The following is a 23,315-nucleotide window of genomic DNA, read 5'->3' as shown; positions in this document are numbered from 1 at the left end:
TTGAGATGGAAGAGTGACAAGATAAGAAATGATAGAATTTAGAATGAATATATGAAAGAACTTAAGTATAACTTCTCTGTATTAAGTAATAAGATGAGGGAAAGTAGACTTAGCTGAGTTGGCTATGTACACTGTTAACTTAATATATAGGTGAAGGAACTTAAGTGCATCTTAATATAGGTCAAGAAACTTAAGTGCATCTTCAATAGTGATGTAGATGAAGATAGAGTTGCTACAAGATTTTAATTTTTATTTTATTTTTATTTTTGAAGGGTAAGTCCATAGTTTTTTTTAAAGGTCCGTCTTATTCTTTGCAAGAGTTGGTTTTCTGTTTAGGACGTTAATTTCCTATGGATAGTTACTATCTTACTTGATCTTTGTTTTAGAAACAGTTAGGAGATCTGGCCGAACCTGGGTCGTATCAGGGACCCCACCCGACTCGTTTAGACCTCACAATAGAATCATGTGGGTTTATGAGTGTTTGACACAAGTGGATAATTAATAACGTCATTTGATGGATATCTAATAGAAAAAGTGCATATAGGGTAGCAACTTTAAAATGCAAGAATTAACCTAAAAAATCCATCAAAAAATGTTGTTTTAATGTTGAAAAACCTTTTAATTAATCATCACAACATCGAGATATATGAATGTGAAAAAAAAAAAGATTTTGAACTCTAAAAAAACATGCATCCTGCAACACATTATCTAAACCGTCCATTTTCAAGATTTTCATATGCTTATAGATCTATTTAATTTTAATCATTTTAAAATTTAAAATTTTATAATTAGATATAAAAATATATTTCTAGATACTCTTAAGAATATTTTATGTAAAAAATATGGTAAAATTTGAAAGTGGGCCTTAATAGGTTTATTTAAGGTTGCAACTTTATAGAAACCACACCCATATCTAATAAAGTAAAGGAATGTGCATCCCCATGTTTATTTAAGCGCTACATCATGTACATCTTACCATCCATCGACCATCATCGACGGGTTGACTGACGGTCTACTTTACCTAAACCATAATAGAATGTTCAAAATGCATGGACTTGTATGTCTTTAATTAGGGTTTTGGAGATAATTAGGCTATAAATTATTTCTGGCTAATCGAGAAACAAAGGTAATCAACACCGAAACTTCGACGAGGTTCTTCAGTTGCCCATGACCGTTAAACGTTTGAGAGAGAGAGAGGAGAGAGAAAGTAGGGACTTATAGAACTTTAATTTTTTGTATTATTTTATGGTAGGTACTCTGTTTGTTTTTTTTTTTTTTCAAGCCGTATAAATTTTTTTTTAAGATCTTACCATATCTCTTATCTTTTATTTTTATTTTTTTTATTTTTTATAATAAAAATTAATTTCAACAAATTTTTTATGAAAAAAATTTAGAATGATATAAAAAAATTTGTTGAAATTAATTTTTATGATGAACCCATAAAAAATAAAAATAAAGAGGTACGATAAAATCTATAAAAGTGTTTTTAGAAAATAACTGAAAAGAGTATATACGATGACGAAATAATTAGAATTAGGGTTGTATACGAAATTTTCCCGGTAAAAATAAAAGAAAGCAGTGTGAGAGGAGAGAGAAAGTAGAGAGAGGAGGTTTAACGCGTATTTGTCCGCCATTAATGGCAGCCATTCCACGCAGTTTCCCATCCCTTTCCTGCAACTTTCTCTCTTATCCGTCTCTTCTTTTCACTAGATTCAGTGAAGCATGATGTGAAAGACGACTCATCGCCGTAAAAACGTGGGGTTCCTTCTCTTCTCTCTCATCATCGAAAGGTAAGCGCAGGAAGAAGACTCACGCCACCTATCCATGCCTCCCCCTCTCTATCTACACAGCTTCCATGTGCTACCAGTCAATAAATACATAGATTCCAAGATTTAGACACAAATACCCTTTTTTTAATTAATTTTCTTTACCTCTCTCTTTCTTAATTTTTGTAATGTGGTGTTTTAACTGTAATTCTCTCTCCTTGCCGCCGCTATTCTCTGACTAACAAAAGGTTTTAAACTCGAAGTTGGTATGTTCTCGAGTTTGATTTGCTCGTATTTTGTTAAAAAATATAGACTTCGACGAAGTCTTTTGATGAAAGCTTTGGGGTTTGACCTTTAGGTTAGCCGTTACCTGAAATAACACTTTCTCTCATTTGGGGTTTGGATTTTACTGGTTTGCGTGATAAGGTGGCAACAATTGCGTGTTTTCCCATTTTCATAGCCATCTGGAAACAGTTTTGTTTATGCTTTAAAAAGGGAACAGGCGCCATGGTTTTAGGGTTTGATAAAAAAGTGCTTCTCTTTCTCGTGAAGGAGCAGTGACAGGTCGGTGTTTTAACAACCGCCCTCTGAGTCTGAAACCTCTCAGATCTACTCTAGGTCAGAATGTGAATTTTCTTTGCGCGTTACCTTTGGTTTGTTTATTTTTGAGATGGCAATTGGGTTTTCTTATGTGGTAGGATATTTGCTTAGTCAATTGCATAAACTTCGTTCTTTTTTTTTTTCGGTGTAGTTTCTGCCACATGATTTCTTGTTTCCTAGGTTATGAGCTTAGAAGCCTTTTATAAATTCTGTACCTTGTGTTTCATCCAAAATTTTGAAGTTGATTTTTCTCTAAGCTATTCCCCGGATTTGTTGGGTAAGCCAATTCAATTGGAACTTGAAGATTTGTTCCCCTTTTCTTCAGCTTATTATAACTTCCTGTGCATTCAATTGATTAAGTTCTCTCTCTCGCTGTCTCTCTCTCTTTTCATTATTTGTGATGTTATTGTCATGCATGTTGGAGAAGGTCTGCTTTGATGTCCCTGTCTCTATGATGTGATGTTCTTAGTGCCTTGAGCATCTTGATGTTACCTGCCTTCCTATTTTTTCTATCATAAAAAAAAAAAGAAAGAAAAACTGAAGAAAACATCTGCATCAAATGAATATTCAGCGGCCTTATGGTTTTCCCTTGAAGCTTTCCCTAATCTTTGTGGACTAATCTTTTTATTATTGTCTCCCTTGTTTAATTAGTGACAAAATTTTTGTGTCTATACGACTATGAAAGAAAAGAGGAAACTATGTTTTTCATTATTTTATGGGTTTGGTTTTTGCTCGTTGTTGAAGCCTTTGTTGACAAATATTCTTTGAGATTGATTCCCACATGTATCGAGTTCTAACTTTTCAAAAATTGGTTGGTAAATATGCATAGGGTTTGGATGACTGGAGACTTCATTTCATATAATCAACTTTGATAGAATAGCTTCTCATCATTCTGTATGTTCACCACCTTTATAATTGACCAACTGAGAGTGTTTCGCTTTTGATTTTAGGTTGTTTCTTTAGTTATTAGTTGAAGTTTGCACAAGTCATTTGGTGCTTAGAGTGACTACCAAGCCTACTAAGTATCTAAGTATTTGGATTGAAGTATGGGTGGTAAAAGTTCTAAAGAGACAAGGTGGAAGCAGACCCCATCATATGGTTGTAGTACTTCTTCATTGAACTACCCTGCACCCTCCTACACATCTCAACAAGCACCCCCTTCTGTAAACTACGGCCAGCCAGATCCAAGACGTAAATTGGAAAGGAGGTATTCTCGGATAGCTGACAACTACAGCTCCCTTGAACAAGTAAGATGCATATTTTCTTTTTGGTTTTCAGAGATCTTATTGTCTTTCATATTGCAGCATTTAGGTTGTTAAATATGTCAATCGCTTTTTCTATTATGCATTTTATCATATGCTCCTGGTGTTCTCTTGACGTGCTCAAAGGCCAAAGCATCTAACTTATAAGCATGATGCAATTTCCTGTTTGAATGATATATGATTAATTTATTGTTTAGTTTGAGGATTGAAAATTTAATTTTATGTTCAGAATTGGAGAGAACAGTTTGATCTGAAAATTTCATCATTATAGTGACATAATCATGGCTAAAAGGTTTTCATAGGGTACCATATTTTTTATAAGGTAACTATGAGAGGCAGCTGCATCTTGTCTTGCGGTGTAAAAAGAAAATAAATTTGCCTTACTGATTTAGGATTTCCGTTAGTTGGCTGGCTCATGAAGCTCACATGCATGGATTATTCCAGTTGAATGGATTGATTCGTTGCATCTGAGAAGGAATAAATCTTATCTTAAGGAGTTGACCTTAAATTTTGGAGTACCCCTTCCATACAAAAGTTTAATTTCTGTTTCTTGATATTTTTTTTAAGTGCCTAACATGGTATATTCCATTTGTGTGACATCAGGGTTTTCTTTTTTGGTTGAACTTCTTTTTTTTTCAGCTAGCAGCCCAGCAGGGTTTTTTTTTTTGGTTGGACTTCTAAAAGGCGGATAGCCCAGCACCTAGGCAGTCTAGAGGGCCTGGGCGAGGCGACCTGCCCTTGGGCGGCCGCTTAGGCGCTAGGGAACCCGTCTAAGCATGTGCCCAGCGTCCAGCATTGGGCGGCCGCCCAGGGCCTGTGCCCTTCTCGTTGAGGGCCATTTTTAATAAAAAAAAAGGGATAAGGGTGGGTTTTAGGTTCATTTGGAACCTAAACATCACCTATTTTAGAGAGGAAAACCTCAAAAAACTAGTTTTCGGGCATCCAAAGACTGGGCCTATTTTGCAGGTTCCCCCCAATAGAACCTATTTTAGGCAGTTTAAATTTTCGTTCTACTGGGCCGTGCCTAGACGTTGGGTGGCTTGGCCCTCCCAGCCGCCTAATCGCCGCCCAACACTTTTTGAAACACTGTTGTGGATATGTTATAGTACACTTCCACTTATGCTTTAATGAGTAGCTGACCATGAGAAAAAGAGAACTTCTGGTGACCATGTGGAAACTAGAATGAACTATCTCTCTATGATGATCCTTTGGTGTATAGATTTTCAAGTTAATTTTGTAAGGGAGATAACCCTTGTTATGCTCTATGTGAACACAACAATTTTTTTTTTGAGAATAGAGAGGGACGCAACAATTGATATGCGCTTCTCTTAAAAATCTTGTGAATTCCCATTTATGTGTTCTATTTTCTCATGAAACATACGGTTTGAAGCTGTTGGCTTGACACTGGTGTTCCAAGCATACATGGGAGGATCGTGAAACAACATCTTTTTCTTTCACTTGCTGTCTTCCATGACTAAAGAGGCAACAAGCTTTAGGTTTTTTGATATTGCTTTTTTGTTATTCACATGCCCTGCCTATTTTTCATGCTCAAGTTGAGATAATGGTGACATTGGCTACAAAAGTCCTTTAATGGTGATTATCAAATATTTTGAATAAAATTGTCAATGGTGCTTAGATTTGACATGAATTGACCATACTTGGGCAATATCAGGTCTGATAGTAAAATATATGAACTTGGGCAATATCAGGTCTGATAGTAAAATATATGAAACTCCCAACTAGCTTTATGTCGATCAAACAACAACATAATTATCGTTGTATAATGAGTACTTCTCGTTTGTTTGGAGTAGGGTGGTCGGTTTCTCTATCTTGCAATTTCTGAACTGTGCATGCATACCAAGTGACATGTATGCTCTTGTATTGTGATGATAATATCTTCCCTACCAGAACATGCCACCTCCAATATTTTCTCTACAGAACAAGCCACCTCCAAGGTAGGAACTCTTACCTCCTTTTAATTGCAAATGCAACAAGACTTCATTAGAAGTATCATACTGGAGTGATTGACTAGGATGAAAATATGGTCAAAGTACGCAAGAACTATTGTTGTGTTGGTTGATGACATGCACGACCATGAAAATAATTCCAAACTTATTAAACATCCTGAAGCTACTTGTAAAGTTTTGGGGAATAAGTTCTTTTTGAAATCCCTATGGACAAATTCTCAGTGCTTGTTTGAGACTGTGACTCCGCAAAAAATAATTTGGGGCATGGGCATGACAATGTCTTAGAGCTTGTCATACATAGAGCCCCATTTGTAACTCATCATCAAGTGTGCTTTCTCACATTTATTTGTAAAGGAGATCACTTTTAATTTGGTTCAACGATAATAGCTACTTGCACTACAGTAATGTTTGCCCTTGGTGTAACAGTCTTCTTATGATCTCTTGCTCTTTTTCATACTCGTGTCATCATCATCATGGCCTTTTCTCAATTAATGAGGGTCGGCTACACGAATCATGGTCCGCCATTCTACTTTATTAAAGGCCATACCCTCAATGAGGCCATAAGTCCTCATATCGTTTCGGACTACTTCCAACCACGTCCTTTTGGGCCTACTCCTTGTCCTTGTTAGTCCTTCCACTAGAACTAACTCGCACCTTCTAATAGGTGCTATACTTGGTTGGTGCCACACATGGCCAGCCCGCTTAAGTCCACTCTCTCTCATCTTTTCATCTATTGGTGCCACACCTAAATTCTCTCGAATGGATTCATTTGGAATTCTATCCCTTCGTGTCTTGCCACTCATCCATCTCAACATCTTCATCTTCGCTACACTCATTTTATAGGTATATTGTTTTTTGTCCACCCAACATTCAGCCCCATGGAGCAAAGTTGGTCTCACCGTTGTCCTATAGAACTTGCCCTTCAACTTCATTGGTATACGACGATCACATAAAATTCCAGTTGCACATCTCCACTTCATCCACCCAACTCTAATTATGTGTACAACTTCTTCGTCAATCTCTCCATTTTCCTGGATTATCGACACAAGATATTGAAGGTGCAGTCTTTTTTGTACTTCCTGGTTGTCATTCTTAACTACATCCTCGTCTCTACTTCTATTATTACTAAACTTGCATTCCATATACTTTGTCTTCGTCCGGCTAATGTACTACTCTCTCTCATCTTATCATCTATTGGTGCCACACTTAAATTCTCCCGAATGGATTCGTTGCGAATTCCATCCCTCATTGTCTTACCACTCATCCATCTCAACATCCTCATCTCTACTACACTCATGTTATATGTATATTATTTTTTGTCCGCCCAACATTCCGTCCCATAGAGCAAAGCTGGTCTTACCGCTGTCTTATAGAACTTGCCTTTCAGCTTCATTGGTATACGACGATCACATAAATTCCAGCTGCACATCTTCACTTCGTCCACCCAACTCTAATTTTGTATGCAACATCTTCGTCAATCTCTCAATTTCTTGGATTATCGACCCAAGATATCGAAGGTGCGGTCTTTTTTGTACTTCCTCGTCTCTACTTCTATTAGTGCTAAACTTGCATTCCATTTATTCTGTCTTAGTCCGGCTAATTTTAAAACCTTTGGATTCTAGGGCATCCATTTAAAGTTCTAACTTTGTGTTGATGCCGTTTCAGGTCTCATCGATTAAAACTATGTCATCTGCGAATAACATTCACCACGGTACCTCATCCTGTAGGTGCCTAGTTAAGTCGTCCATAGTTAAGACAAAGAGGTACGGGCTCAATGCTGATCCTTGATGTAGATCTATTGTCACTGAAGACTCACTCGTCTCTCCACTAGTTAGTGCTCCATCGTACATATCTCTCCCAAGTTGATGTAGTGTCTGGAGACTCCTTTCTTTTCCAATATCCGCCAAATCAAATCTCGAAGTACTCTATCATAAGCTTTCTCTAGATCAATAAAGGCCAGGTGGAGGTCTTTACTGCTCGCCTTAAACTTCTCAATCAGTTGTCTAAGTTGAAAAATAGCCTTAGTTGTTTACCTTGGCATAAAACCAAATTGGTGTGTATATGGTGCAAAATTTTGGTGTAGATATATAGAGCGCAAAAAATTTTGGTTTGGACCTGCCCACAGTTCCAGATTTATGCTTATCTGAAATTCCATTAGACTTACTACTCTCTTGAAATCATCCCCTTGTTTCTCTACCGAGAGGAAGAGTAACTGAAATACTGAATCCCTATCATGTTTTGTTCTATAGATTGAATTTTCTTTCTTAATTTCTTTTAGAATAGAAAAGTCAGAGGTTCTTTGTTTCCTTGGAGTTTAAAAAATTGAATAAAGAAGCAAGAATTTTGGCTCTATATGTAAGAGAAAATGTCTCATTTGGAGAACAAATCAGAAGGAACACATATACATGATTTACAAATCTGAGGAGTGAGAATTAGTTACCAAGAACAAAAATACTGAGATGTATAAATGAGCAGGGAGAAAGGAGGACACCCAAAAGGGCAGAAAAATTAGTTGATTGCAGATCCTCACTACAAAAGCTTTCTTCTAATAATTTGGCAATGCTGTACTCCTTGTTACTTCTTTTTTGGCCAATAAATCCAGTTTTGTTTCTGGCATCCCTGAGAATATGTAGATAGGGAGATGTTTTGTGTCCTTTGCTGGAAGCAATATCTAATCACAATGCTAACCCTCCATGGGAATCGGTTTCCAACCCTGCCCATCTTTATCACATTTTGGTAATTCTTTTCCCTCTATAAATGGTCTTGAGATTTGAAGGGAGATTGCCTTGAGATCTGTAAGTAGACCCAAGGTTTGTGCCACTGCAGAATCACAAATATCTACTGGTCCAGTGTATGACCTCGATAATATGTTGCATAAAAAGAAAGTGCATGCACATATCAAGTGAAATGTCTGGAAATCACTTGGGGAGCTACCAGGAAACATGGTGACTATGGATGGAGATACAAAAGGAAAAAGACGAGAGGATTTATATGGAAAATGAGCATCCTACCATATCTCTGAAATAGATTTTGAAGGAGGCACGTTTCCCAAATGCAAGTTGCCTGCCAGAATGCTTGCATATTCCCCTCAAAAAAAAAGAAGAGGAAGGAATAAAGAAAGAAAGAGTGGATAAATCATATGAAAGAAAATTTGTTGCGAAGCCATAGCTGATGGTTCTATAACAATGATATCTCTTCCAAAGTGGTGAATAGTAATCAGTATGTGTCCATAATGCTACACTTTTGCATGGATTTTGTCTCAGAGTGAAATCTCCATCTGTTTATGAGATTGGTGACACGTATCATTGTATAAATAGTCGAGGTCTAAGAAATATTGAGAAGGGTAGAAAAGCTTTAAAATACAAATGATACATGTCCATGTGTGGTGGGTGACATGATGCCATTGATAGGCGCATGTGCAGCAAAAGAACAGATAATGCCATGAATTAGAAAGAGATTGTGAAGTATTTTTTTTCTGTACATAAATGTTTGTTAAATTCTGTGCTATACCCAGTACCCACCTAACATATTCGATATTGGGAGAAACTACGATGTTTCTATATAGAAGATTAATATAGAAAGTGTCATTAGTACCTGACTTCAAAACATTTTTGGACTTTCAGTTCAATGAGTACAAAAGTAAGGGAGCTATTATCTACAACCACAAAAGTGGTGAGGTTAGATTATTGCTGCAATCTGATGTTCGTGTCAAAACAATGTTTCAAAAAAAGCTAGGTGGCCCCTAGGCGGCCGGCCTGGTGTCTAGCGCCCAGGTGCTAGGCAGGCACCTAGAACCTCAGGCCCCTTGAGGTGAAAAATGCATAATGTGCTGTTCAAAAGCACATATATGCAAACATTTTTGTTAATTTTGTATTTTGGTTGAAACACGTTCAAAACTTCAAATCTTTGAAAATTTAGTGAAAAAAGTCAAAAAACATAGACAAGTTCATTTTGTATTGACCCCCAACTATTCAATCTAAATTGAGTATGGCATACTCCATACAAACGCATGAACACAATCACAACTAGCCCAAATGTTCTGAAGTCCTTCAAATGCCTTCCTTAGCACCCTTAAAAAAATCCAACAATGAAGGTTAAGATTTTAGATGCTTCCTCAAACCTCAAATTCTTTTTTCGATTCAACAAAATATCAAAATCAATCAATTTCGGGGTTTAGATTCGAGTTTTTCTCACTTGGGGGGTTAGAATACCCCTAATGTTCTTTTATAAAAATTTCATGGGTCAAAAACTACCCAAAATGCCCTTAGGGGCCACTTCATCATCATCATTTTAGCTTTTTCCCATTGGGGTTGGCTGCATGAATCTTGGTTCTCCATTCTGCTCTATTAAAGGCCATAGGGGCTATGCAAATTACAAAAAAAGGGGCCGACCAGAGAGGGCCCCCTAGACTTGGGCATGCGCCTAAAGGCACTTCCGGTGTTGGTTGACCTTTATGCATCGGAATTTAACTTAATGTTTACCGCATGAGCAGTCGATATGCTTGCTTTTGGGCATTCTTGTATTTATAGCTTGTAAGCACTGTTATAGGGATCACAGTCAAGGGCTGATCCCGCTCCAAAATTTCCCTTCTGTGCTCCAAGGAGTGGGGATCTCCTTTTGCAATTTTTAAACTTCGGGGTTTGATCCTTCCACAGAGATTGAGATCCTAAGTTACATGGGATCCATAGGGACCGATCCAGCTCCAGAAGTTCCCTCCTGTGCTCCAGGGAGGGGGGATCTCCTTGTGCAATTTTTAAACTTCAGGATTTGATCCTTCCGCTTAGAGATTGGGATCCTGAGTTACATGGGATCCATATTCCTTAGCATTATATTTGAGGGTTCATAGCGAATTGAATTGAGGTTCCACCAATGTGGGATCAAGACTCCCTTGGTGGCAGACTCCATATACCAAATTTCTCTCTCAATATACCAAATACCAAATTTCTCCATCTATACATCACTGTGGAAACCCTAGCTCGAAATGACATACGCTGCTGTTCTTCTTGGGCCCTCATCTCTCTGCCTTCCCTTCAGCGTGCTACCCAAGTCTCCCACCCATTTCAACACATCTCTCTCTCCCTCTCTCCATGCAATTTGTTAGTAGCTTCTTGGGCTCTTCAATTCCTATCAGCCTGCAACCCAACGCTGCCTGCTCTTATAAACAAATACCCCATCTCCCTTCTATCCCTCTCTCTCTCTCTCTCTCTCTCTCTCTCTCTCTCTCTCTCTCTCTTATTAATATTTCTTAATAATCATCTATTTCCTTTGGTTTAGGCTTTTGTTCCCTTATTTTTGGCCCTAGGAATTTTGATTTTTTTAATGAATGATGAGATGCATTGGACTCTGAGCCATTTTCGCTTGCAAATTGTTATAAATGCGTTTGCCTAGAAAGCATTATTTGACCATAGCAGGCAATCAACAACCACCAAGAGCTGCTATAAAACAGCAACACCAAAACTGAAATTAACTCAAATAGGAGGGGTTTGAATTTTCACCAAAACTGGAATTGATTTGGATTTTGATCCTATACATAGTTTTGGACTTGGATTTGGATCTGGATCCTCATGTTTAGGATCCATCGGATCCGGATCCAGAACTGGGTGGATCCAGACCCGATCTGAAACATTCTGAGTCCTACTAGATTAGTATGAAATGTGGAGTAATTTTGTTAGTGGAATCAAAAGGCTTAGCTGATCAAATAAATTGGCATGCACATTGGTGTCTTTGAAATTCGGCTTGTGATTTGGCTGTAGTGCCAGTTTAGAATATCTTGCAATGTTTTTTGCCTTAAATGGTGGCATACTTTGAAAGGAGAAATCTTTAAAATGAATTATTGGATTTTACATATGAATACAGTCTTGTAGCAGTTAGTCATATGAGATTTGTAGGCAGGATATTTTGTCAGGACAACGCATATTAGATAATCCTTGTAACTATTAATGAATTGGATTTAATTAGTAGGGGTTTTCCTTTGGGTCATGTCGTGCATGTTAGTAAAAATCTGACCAAATATATTTATGTATGTTACTTAAATGGTGAATGCAAAGGAGACATACCCCCCTACCTAATTGATGCCAAATGTGTAAAGAGGAAGAAAACATCGACCACCTATTCCTCCAACGTTGTTTCACTTCTGAAATCTGGGCATGGGCCCTAAGCCTCTTCGAGCAGAGTTGGGTCACCATGCTCAAACACCCATGTTTGCCAGAAACACTCTGCCCACCCTGCCGAGTCTTGACTGAGACTGGAAAGACATCATTTAGTCAAGCCGCCTCTATTGACAAGGCCTTCTCACTGGATCCTGCTGGAGGCAAATATGATCAAGTTGGAATTTCCATGGAAGCTCCCTTGGCAAGATTGGTTTGGAAGGGGTGACATTTTCAGGAAACATAACTGGCCTAAAGCTGTGCGATTGAAATTAGGGTTAGTTATACTGGTAAGGGGAGACAGCTGAAACATCATCAATTGGGTCAAACTTCTAGCCTGACTAAGAACCTATTTTTGATGAAATATCCCAACTCTGCATAGTCCTGAATGTTTTCTCTAGGATGCTTGGAGGGAGGCTGACACTGTTGCGCACTCCCTTGCCAAGATGGTCCCACAAGATTTGCACCTCATTATCTGGAGACCCTCTTCCTAAGTAGTTCTCCAGCAGCTCCGAAGTTTTGTAGAAACCTCTCTAACATTATTGTGACCACTAACAATTTTGTAATATCCTGTGTCTATGACAGGGTTTTACCCATACTAGTACAAAGCTACTTCATCAAAATAATTAGCATGTGAAATCTTGCACTATTTTGTGAGCAGCTTAGCTTATCAATTATCATACATTCTTAATCTCCAATTCTTTTAGATTTCTGGTAGTATTTGTAATTAGACCAGTGAAATCATATGTTAATTTTCATTTGCTTTTTTTTTTGGGGCAGGTTACTGAGGCTCTTGCACAAGCTGGGCTTGAGTCTTCGAATCTTATTGTCGGTATCGATTTTACAAAAAGCAATGAGTGGACAGGTTTGGTGACATCTTTTTTGTGTAATGGTATTGTCCATGTATGAGGTATGAAAGTCATAACTCCATGTATGATGAGAAAAACAATGGCTTTATGTGATTGGAATCAGGTAGAAGATCATTTAATGGCCGGTGCTTACATCATATTGGGGATACTTCCAACCCTTACGAGCAAGCAATTTCTATTATTGGACGAACTTTGTCTGCCTTTGACGAGGATAACTTGATTCCCTGTTTTGGGTTTGGAGATGGTTAGGCTCCCTTTGAAGAGATCATGTTGTTAGTAGGTAAATGTGGTTGTGAGATGAAGTTATGGTACTGATGTATGATTGTTTCGTCTTATGATAGCGTCAACACATGATCAAGAAGTCTTCAGTTTCTATCCTGATGAGAAGCTTTGTTGTGGTTTTGAGGAAGCACTTAGTCGGTACAGGGAGATAGTTCCATACCTCAAGCTTGCTGGTTGTTTCACTGCCTATGCTGCTGCTTTCATCTGTCTTGAAGCAGTTCACTGCTTGTGCTGCTGCTTTCATCTGTCTTTGACTTTATGTGAACTTATCTTTTTTTTGTTCACTTTGTGTTGCAGGGCCAACTTCTTTTGCCCCAATTATTGAAGCAGCGATAAGCATTGTAGAGAGCAGTGGTGGTCAGTACCATGTTCTGTTGATAATTGCTGATGGACAGGCAAGAACAATTTTAAAAATTACATTTCTTGACTGAATAACTCCGATTTATGAAGCTCATAAAAATGAAACAAAAATCAATTGTATGAATGGGTTATATATTGATACGTGTAGTGGAAGTCCTTTTATTCATCATGTTAATTATTACACACTTAATATTTCACATATTCTGATGAACGTGTTCTGTTGTTTCTTTAATTGGGATTCATTACGCTGTCGGCGACAAACTCTAATCCCTTTTTTCATCATGTTTAATTTTTGCATATTTAATATTTCATGTATTGTGATGATAGTGTTCTGTTGTTAGTTTAGCTAGCATTCATTAATCTCTAGCCCTATACCCTAATCACTACAGAGGCCCAACCCAATGAAGGACTCATTTCATTTGTATTTAGTGACGATGATTCCTTGAGAATCATGGAGCCTTACCTGAATGGGAATATTCCATACTTGGCTTATATCATAGCTACCTGAATCGTTCACTCCCAGTGGCAATTCTAGTTCAGAATCTTGCTCCAGCACTCGGAACAAAGGATCTTCATGGAATCTCTCTCCCTCTGTCTCTCTCTCTCTAATTTAGGTTCCTCGCTTCCATTACTTAGGAATCTTGATTCTGAGTTATTTGTGATTCAGATTTCACAATATCAAATCCCAGGCTTCCTAGGTGCACTGGACGATGATCCAAATGCAAGCATCTAGAGTTAAACCTCATTCCTATTTCTATTTATAGGCTAATCCAAAATCAATTTCTTACTTTTATAAATTTATTATTTATTAATCAAATAATTTTACTTTATTTATTCAACGGAAAAGGATGGCATGTCTAGGCACTGTAGTTAACCTCGATTCTAGTACCTAGGGACCTGGTGATGACCTTGATTACAGTGCTAGTAAGCACGTTTATTGGACAGTCGAGGGCATCAATGCCATTACTAGGGTAACCTTGGCTAAGGCCGCTCAGTTACATTGATTCAAATACAAAGGGATTCTTAGTTAATTTTTTACATGGTCTCAAATTGTTGGGAGTGTGATTCACAAAAGGTTGCCATCTCTATTCTCAAAGGGTTTGGATCTAGATCCCTAACATATGAATTCTAGAAACGAAGTTTCATACTATAGGGATCCTCTATCCTATCGCGATCTCTAGGTTTTGATTCCCAAATCACTCTAGCACTGCTCCCCTTTGCAACAACTATGGTTCAGATTTATGCTTCCTGCCTAATATGCAACTTTACTTTGGCAGGGTTAGTGCTTCAGTGATTTTCAATTAAAACCATTTTATCTGGTCTTACCTGAATTCATGCCAAATGGGGCAAACTATCATGCATATGGCCTCAAAACGTTAAGGAACTACAAACAAGTCTGAAAAGATAATTTGTTTTTATATGAATAGGTTATAAATATGTAATTATCTGTAGTGACAACAGCACCAGGGTGTTTTATATCATTTTTTTATTTCTATTTTACTGATATGACATGGTGAATTATACTTAGTTTGCTGCTTGGTATACCAAAATTTATCATTGTTTGTATACCTAGCCCAGCTTCCTTACTTGCTTAAGTAAGAGTGTTCCATTAAAATTAAAGGCCTAGGGCTGTAAGAAGGATGATTATCCAATAGTTTTCTGTCACTGCCTTATGTCCAACATTTAACTATCCCAGGTTACAAGAAGTGTTAACACAGATCATGGCCAATTAAGCCCACAGGAGCAGCAAACAGTTGATGCAATTGTGAAAGCGAGGTGTGCTTAACACTATGTTTTGTCTGGTAAGTTTATCGGTTTTCATACTTATTGCTGAATGTTATTTCTTGCAGTGACTATCCATTGTCAATAGTGTTGGTTGGAGTTGGTGATGGACCTTGGGACATGATGCGACAATTTGATGATAACATCCCCTCTCGGGCTTTTGATAATTTCCAGGTTAGAAATGAGAATCATTGTTCTTACACTTTATATGCTGGCTGTCATATATATATATATATATATATATATATATATATATGAGTAATGATGCTATAGGACCCTTCCCCCCACATGTATATAGGACCTCAAAGGATTATCATTAAAGTTGGCACGAATCTCTAGAAAAAGTTATCACATGGGTGTGGGACTTGACTTTTTTATAGATTCTTGCCAAATTTAATGTTGATCCTTTGCGGTCCTGCACCCATGGGTGGGGGGGGGGGGGGTCCTATAGGATCATTCCTCTCTCTCTCTCTCTCTTTCTCTCTCTCTCTCTCTCTCTCTCTCTCTCTATATATATATATATATATATATATATATATATAAGGGAAAAGATGCAGTACGCAAACGCCTACGGCTCATATTGAATCTGGGCCGATCTGATGCTCACGGATGTCCAATAGTGTTTGAATTTTAAATTTTTTTCTATAAATTCAAATCATTTGAAAATTTAGGCCTGTGTTTTTCTCATCAAGGCGTACCTAATAAAAATATATAAAAAATAATTCATGAAATTTTTTTTGACCAAAATACCTCCCGAAACTTTTCGAGGGCATTTGGTCAATTTATTTTATGTAAATTTTTTTTTTGATATTTTTTGTAGATTCGCCTATTTTTTAATAACACACTTCTTAAATTTCAAGTGATTTGGATTTGTAGAAAAAAAATTTAAAATTAAAAAACTATCAATCTTGGCCATTCGCGTATGGTCGTCTCCCTATATATATATATATATATATATATATATAGGGAAAAGTTTAAATAGAGCCGAGGCTCTAAACAATCAAATTTGAGCCTTCCTCAAAACTTTCACTAGAAGCGGTTGTTTTGATGCCAAAATATCTTCAAATTGATCATCTCAACTTCAAGATGCATGGACATGAGAAAAAAATGGATTTCAAGTTTTGGAAATAGTGTATTTTCTAAAGCATTTTTGGACCATCAATTTTCAAGTTTTCATAGATCTGTCGATTACACTATTTTTTAAGCTTTAAACTTTATAAATAAAGATAAAAATATATTTTAAGGCTATCGCAAATATTTTCAGTATTGAAGCCATATTTCTCGATACTATTTGAAGGTAGGCTCTAATTTGATTGTTTAGAGCCTAGGCTCTATACAAACCGCACCCATATATATAAAATCATTGGGTGGGTGATCTTCCTTGTAAAAATTAGTTCTAGTATGAATTTTCTGCTCTCTATGTGCAGTTTGTGAATTTCACAGAAATTATGTCAAAAAATGTGCCGTCATTGAGAAAGGAGACAGAATTCGCGCTTGCAGCATTGATGGAAATTCCTTCACAATACAAAGCAACATTAGAGCTCAATATCTTGGGGTATGATTGCACAGTTCTATTATGCAGTAACTTAAAAGAAAAGGTCCACGTATTTGATTGAGTTTTTTATATGGAACAATTCATTGTTTTGTTGTTCTTTTGAACTGTTTTGAATAAATCGAAGCTTGGGGTTAATTGTCAAATATGTCTTTATTCTCAAGCAGTCGCCGAAGAGGGAGGGCTCCTGAAAGGGTTTGTCTCCCCCCCCCTATTGACAATTATGGTGGAGCTTCTTTACCCTCGAAGAACTCGCGGGCTGCTAGTTTTCAACAGAGTACTAGTTTCCATCAAAGCACATCATCCAATCATGGATACGACACTAGTATGAGCTCGGCTCCACCTGCTAGTGCTGCTTGGGATAACCAGGTATGTATTATCATGATAGATGGGCGAGGAGGGATGTGAGAGAGAGAGAGAGAGAGACTGTTCAAATTATCTATTTGTAAAAGTCCCTAATTATTGCAGTGCTGGAAGTATATATATCGGAAAAGATTCTATAGGCCAAGCAAGCGAACTATAGCTACAATATGAGCAAAGCGGCCAAAGCACCTACATTATTGACATGCACACACACACAGCAAATGCTTAGACTGAGCAGTTCCTACTTTTGTTTCCTCTCTTGTTTTTTTTTTTAAATATCTTGACTTACTTTCTTAATCTAAAATAGTTGATTGGCTGGAAATTGATATGGGCTAATATTGGTGTCTGTGAGGCTTCTCCTTATCAATCTATGACTTGGTCAGGATACCATTGTCATTACCCTTGATACCTCATAACCTTCATTTTTGTCTTATTTGAAACAGTCTTGCCCCATTTGCCTCACCAATAACAAAAACATGGCTTTTGGGTGTGGTCATCAGGTGAGTTAAAGCCTCTTTACTTGAAAGTTTAGTTTCTTTTCCTGCTTCATTAATGCCAGGTAAAAGTGACAAGCATACGTTGCAGACTTGCTGTGATTGTGGACAAGACCTTCAATTGTGTCCCATTTGCCGCAGTCACATAGATACCAGAATAAAGCTCTACTAGAGGTCCGGCCACTCATTTCCTCTATGAGCACATTGTGCAAGATGCAGACTCGGAAAGATATCAATGTGGCTTTTCCATTCATCTTCTTGACCTGTGGTTTAAACATATCATGTAAATCGCAGACGAATTCAATGCAAGTGGGTTGCGAGTGGGTTGCTGATGAACCATCAACCTGAAATTCTTGCTTCTCTGGTAGGGAATGTGTCAATCAGCTGGAGCAGGATGAAATAATAACCTCAGGGTTGTTTATATCGAGAATGGTACCCGTGTGTTCTTTTCTTTACCCCTTTTGCTTTCATTTCATCTATTGGTTCTTTCGTGTCCCTTTGCCTTCGGGTAAATTATTTTTCCCTTAATTTTCCTGGGGATGAATCGGTAAAACAATTTTTGGGAAACTTGGGGATGCTTTTGGTTTTTTTGCATTTGCTTTTACTCTGATTTATGTATACATATTTTTTTCATTGGAAGTTCTTTTTTGGGTGATTATGGGACTTTTGGCTTTCGACTTTGTTCTTTCTAGGATCAGCATTTGCTAAACCATGGAAACTTGTGCGTGTTTGTTGTTGATATGTTCATACAATTGGATATATTTTTTAATCTAATTGATAACAGATAAAATGTAGTCAGGTGGGTTATCTCTGCTCCACTCGGTGTTTGGACCCGACTGGCCATTTAATCCATGATGGGGTTGGCCCTGTTGAAATTGGTTAGGCCAGCTGTTGAACCGGTCAAGCAGTTTCTGAAATATCCATATATCTAAGACAATTGTTTGACAATCATGAAAAGAGTATTAGGATTTGGGTTTCACAATTATGATGATCAAACTTTTTTGGCTTAGGGTTGTGTACGACAACCTCCAATCTGATATGACGCTTTTTGTGCTGGAAAATAGTAGATTTAGATTTTATTCTGAAGGTGACAAAATAAACAACATGGGGATAAAATTTCAATCTATATGAGATAATTGAATAAAATGGGGTGAAGGAAATAGAGTGAAAATACAATTTAAGTTTCTGGGGGGTCACTATTTGGGTTATAAAAATGGTGGAATGGGTTAAAAATTGGAGTTTGGCCAAAATTCAAGAAAATCTAAAACTAGTTGGTCGCAAGATAAAGAGCGAAACCAAGTAAAGAAATCAAGTTCTTTGGTTTGAAGTTAATGATCATGTTGAAAGTGGTGTAGGAGGATAGGCTGAAAAGTTATAAGCAGGATGAATCAAAGAACTCTTGAAAGATCAGAAGAAACTATGTTTGAAAATTTAAAATGCATGTAATGAGATTATTTACTTTTGATATAAAGTGGTTACAATCATTAACAATCTTTTTTTGGAAAAAACATCGAGTGGTTGAGGATGATGTGTGGGCATATAGTTTAAAAGAAAATTTTTTGAATGTTGTGATGTGTTTCAATTTATTGGATTTCATATAAAAATGTTGGTAACCTTGTACAAAGCATAAAAGGTGCGGTTTGTATAGAGACGAGGCTTTAAATGATCAAAGTAAGTGCACTTTCAAATAGTGTTTAGAATGTGGTTTTTGTAATGAAATATTTGTAATAGCTTTAAAATATATTTTCACTTTTAATTCTTAAATTTAAAGCTTAAAAAATGGTGTAGATTGAGTAAAATTATGAAAAATTGAAAATCTTGAAAATTGACAGTCCAAAAAATGTGTTACATGATGCACTATTTTCAAAACTTGAAATTTATTTATTTTATTATTATTATGTATCATGTCCATGCTTTTTGATGCTAAGATGATCAATTTGAGGATATTTGGGCATCAAAACAACCTCTTCTAGTGCACTTTTTGAGGTGGGCTCTAATTTTACTGTTCAGAGCTTCAGCTCTATATAAATTTGTTCCAAACATATATGGTCTCGTAATATACAATCCCATAATAAAATAGATTGGGGTTAGTTTAACTAGGGTAATTACGCACTAATTTTTTTAATTGGGGTTAATAACTAGTTTTAACCAGGTCAGATCGGGCATCAAAACAACCTCTACTGGTGCAATTTTTAAGGTGGTCTCTAATTTGATTGTTTAGAGCCTTAGCTCTGTATAAACATTTTCCAAACATAAACGGTCTCATAGTTTACCGAAAAAAAAAACAAACTTTAATTGGGGTTAATAACTAGTTTTAACCAGGACCATGGTATTTTTATGTTTGATGACGGTCTATCGAGTCCCATCTTGTTACACTGAGACTGAGGTAGAATGGACCCACCAACGGAGGGAGACTGAGGTAGAATGGAACCCCACCGTAGTGCAACTTGACACTAACGATGAGGTTTTAGTTTTCATCCTTGTGTAGTTATGAGGACTCTGATATCCTTTGTCTTTTCTATCTAGGAAATTGATCAAAAATACCAATGAGGGTTGAATTATTTAACATTTTATTCATTTGCAACTTTTTCAAGTCATGATCACGTATTTTTTTTATGTGTATTTTAAAATTAAATTCAAAAGATATAAATAGAGTTGTAAACATTTCACGGGCATTTAGATAAATTTCCCGTGTAAAATGGAAGAGAAGGATTGGTTGCCTTTGACCGTTGCAAGAAAATAATTGCACGAGGCTAAGAAGCACACTCTTTTGCAAAAGTGTTTCGTTTCTTTTTTTTCTTTTTTTCTATAAATGTCATTTAAAGAGAACTAGTTGAATTAAGGAAAGGTGGCGACGCTATTTCAACTCAATTTTTTTATTTTTTATTTGTTGCTATTAACCTCGTGTAACCTAATCAATTTATGAATGATTTTTTGTTATTAACCTCCTCTAACCTAATCAATTTATGAATGATAAACAATTGACAACATTATTGTACCATAACTGAGGATGATACTTCTTTGGTATTAAATAAAAATAAGCAATATCATAATCAACAACTTGGTAATAGTCAGCCCTATATGATTAAGACGTTGTGTGCTTTCTTTTGAAGAGAAATGTAAATATCCTCTCTCTCTCTTACTTTATGCGTGCTCTCTCTCTTTCTCTATGTACTCTCTATTCAGTGGAAATATCTCTTACAACCTCTATTCTCTCTCTCTTCCCTTATGATTTATTTACTTTTTAAGTTGGACTTAATACTCATGTTAATAATCTCCTAAATATGGGAGCAATGAGATCTTTATCTATTTTGTTGATATGGTAAATATGGAAGCAATATTTGATAAGTGCCTCCCTCGTCATTAAATTTATTGAAAATAATGCATACTTTCTCTCTCTCTCTTTTATGTGTACTCTCTCTCTTTCTTATAATCTCATAAATATGGGAGCAATGAGATCTTTATCTATTTTATTGATATGGTAAATATAGGAGCAATGAGATCCTTCTCTATTTTGTTGATATGGTAAGTATCTCTCTAACTCTATCTTCCTTTATGCGTACTCTCTCTCTGTCTTTCTCTCTCTCTCTTTCTTTAATTATGGGAATGTCTCCTACAATCTCTATAGAATTAAGGTATCTTTTTATTTTTGTAGGCATTCTACCTTCCAATACTTTTAGCATCACACGTATAATCCAATTACTATTTTTTCTTGCTTCTACTCTATCAGTAAAAAGGTAAATATTTTAAAAACTAAACTACCTTTCCTCTCCCATACCCTACCCATTAAACCTGTCTCTCTCTACATGTTGTATCTCTCTCTACCCAATATCAATAGCTCTCTACCCACCCTCTCTCTTTCTTTACCCCCCCTCTCTCTCTTTCCGCCCAATATTAGTCTCTCTCTCTCTCATTGAAAAAATATTGCCTGGCACAAAAGTGTGTTGGACTGGCTTCTGAAAATCTAAGAGCCTTGTGAGTGTGTCGGACGGAAGCAAAAACAAAAAAGTGGTTTGACACAAAAGTGTGCCAGACCGGCTTCTGGAATTCCAGAAGCCTCATGGCTGGTCCAGTACACAAAAGATTTTGGTTTGGCACAAAAGTGTGCCGGACCGTCTATGAGGCTTCTGGAATTCCAAAAGCAGAAGCCAGTCTAGCACACTTTTGTGCCGGAACGTTTTTTTTTTTTGTTTCAGTGTGACACAAAAGTGTATCAAACCGGTCATGAGGCTTTTGGATTTCCAAAAACCAAAGGCCATTCCGGCATATGTTTGTGCCGGACTGCATTTTTTCAAAGCGAGAGAGAGACTACATGTTTTCAAAGAGAGAGAGAGAGAGAGAGAATTAACAAGTAGGGTAAAGGAGGGGAATGGTAAGTCAGTTTTTAAAACAATGACATTTTTTTACTAGGGGGTAAAAACAAGAGAAAACAATAACTGAGTTATGGGCGTGATACGAAAAGCATTGGGTAGAATAACTACAAAGTTTATTTGGTTGGGGGGGATATATCTATAATATTTCCTAATTGTTTTGTCAGACGGTGTATGTTGCTTGTTTTTTCTCATATTTCATATCTCAATCTTATCTCTCGCTCTCTTTCTTTTGGAAAAGTATATAAAGAGACAATTTATTTTTAATACAAAGAGGTTACAATCACTATTATTCATTATATTTTAAATTAGGTGGTTCTGAGTTTGTTATTCACTAGACTCAAAGTTTAAAAAAAAAAATTCTCAAACTTTGTGACAGACCCCGTATCAACATCAAATTTGAGTTCTAATGGCTCGAATCATTTGTAACAAACATAAATTGTTCTTGGTATAGAACCCCTCTCTCTTAAGCCTTAAACTTCATTGGTTATGCGCTTGGCAAGCAAACCGTCATAGAAAATAGTAATTGCCAGTGGGATGGAGAAATGGTTTTAGTTTTGAGACTTGTTTCATTGCAACAAAAGAAAGATAATGTGGACACTATCAATGTGGTTGTGTTCATGCATCAATTTATTAATGCGTGGAGAGAATGAAGAATGAGAACAGAATTTTGCTTTCTTTGTGACTTCTCAGTAGAAGCCCTTCACTTGGACGCAACCCAATTCATTTGCTTTCAAGTTTTATCCCAAAATAGGTTCATAACAGTTGAAACCTCTTTAATGAAGATGTCACACATACTTATTGAAGATGACCCAAATACTTATTCAAGATAAAGTATGTACAATGAAGACGCCCAGTATGGGGAAAGAGAGAAGAAAAGAAGAGAGAGAGAGCTCTTTAGTGCGAAAACTGAAAGCATTTGCAAGAAGCAAGCAAAGCAAAAAGAAACGTATGTAGTGGGAGTAGTTGGGCAATTCTCTCTCACCACTCAGTAATAAATGGTAGAGTGATATATGTACGGACCTTAAAATTTAAAAAAATATATAAGTTGTTTATTTATATACAAAAATTATATACAAAATCCATTAACCCATTTTTTACTTTTTTCAATATTATCCTTTGGTCAACCTGATTTTTAATTTTAAATTTTTTTTTGTTCGTAGTGCAGTACCCCAAGCTTCAAAACACGGCCCTACTGATGAAAAATTTAAATAAAAAAAAATTAAAATTCAAGTTGATAGAGGGGCAGGTTCGAAAAATAAAAAAAAATAGATTGACCGATTTCCTTTTTGTAATTTTTGAATGTAAGTGAAACATTTTCGTATTTTACCTAAAATTTTAAAGGAAATCAGGCTCATCTAAAGGGTAACGAGGAAAGCAATACTTGCTTTCTAGAAGGATGAAAAAAAAAACAGAAAAAGGGGGAGAAAATGCATGGAGAGTTTGGTGCCCATTTTGTCTCTCATCGAGGACGCGTTTGCATGAATCACCGGGAGTGGCAC

The 23,315-nt window shown here is 36.6% G+C and overlaps 1 protein-coding gene and 1 non-coding gene across 5 annotated transcripts; both read left to right on the top strand.

Annotated features, from left to right (window-relative positions):
* The first annotated feature begins 1,736 nt into the window (after positions 1–1,736).
* On the top strand, positions 1,737–18,233 carry LOC18438715 (E3 ubiquitin-protein ligase RGLG2). 4 transcript variants are annotated; one of them, XM_011626809.3, is made up of 12 exons: positions 1,737–1,790; positions 3,317–3,613; positions 12,522–12,606; positions 12,714–12,854; positions 12,952–13,065; positions 13,190–13,287; positions 14,949–15,028; positions 15,103–15,208; positions 16,462–16,589; positions 16,754–16,955; positions 17,393–17,449; positions 17,535–18,233. In XM_011626809.3, the coding sequence occupies exons 2-12, from the start codon at positions 3,413–3,415 to the stop codon at positions 17,613–17,615; spliced, it is 1,293 nt and encodes a 430-aa protein (XP_011625111.1). In that variant the 5' UTR covers positions 1,737–1,790; positions 3,317–3,412; the 3' UTR covers positions 17,616–18,233. The 4 variants fall into 4 exon arrangements, with proteins under 4 accessions (XP_011625111.1, XP_011625112.1, XP_088727107.1 ...); XM_011626810.3 differs by lacking the exon at positions 1,737–1,790 and adding an exon at positions 2,270–2,384; XM_088870981.1 differs by lacking the exon at positions 1,737–1,790 and adding an exon at positions 2,270–2,460.
* LOC148781792 (small nucleolar RNA snoR118) lies at positions 10,915–11,000 on the top strand. Its single transcript, XR_016058680.1, has one exon. It is a non-coding gene; the product is annotated as a small nucleolar RNA snoR118 (small nucleolar RNA).
* Positions 18,234–23,315: the final 5,082 nt, after the last annotated feature.

This window comes from Amborella trichopoda, chromosome 6 (genome assembly GCF_054954075.1).
Source record: "Amborella trichopoda isolate Santa Cruz 75 chromosome 6, AtrichopodaSantaCruz75HAP2 v2.0, whole genome shotgun sequence".
In the NCBI taxonomy this organism is placed as follows: Eukaryota; Viridiplantae; Streptophyta; class Magnoliopsida; order Amborellales; family Amborellaceae; genus Amborella; species Amborella trichopoda.
This window is presented reverse-complemented; position numbering and strand designations above follow the sequence as displayed.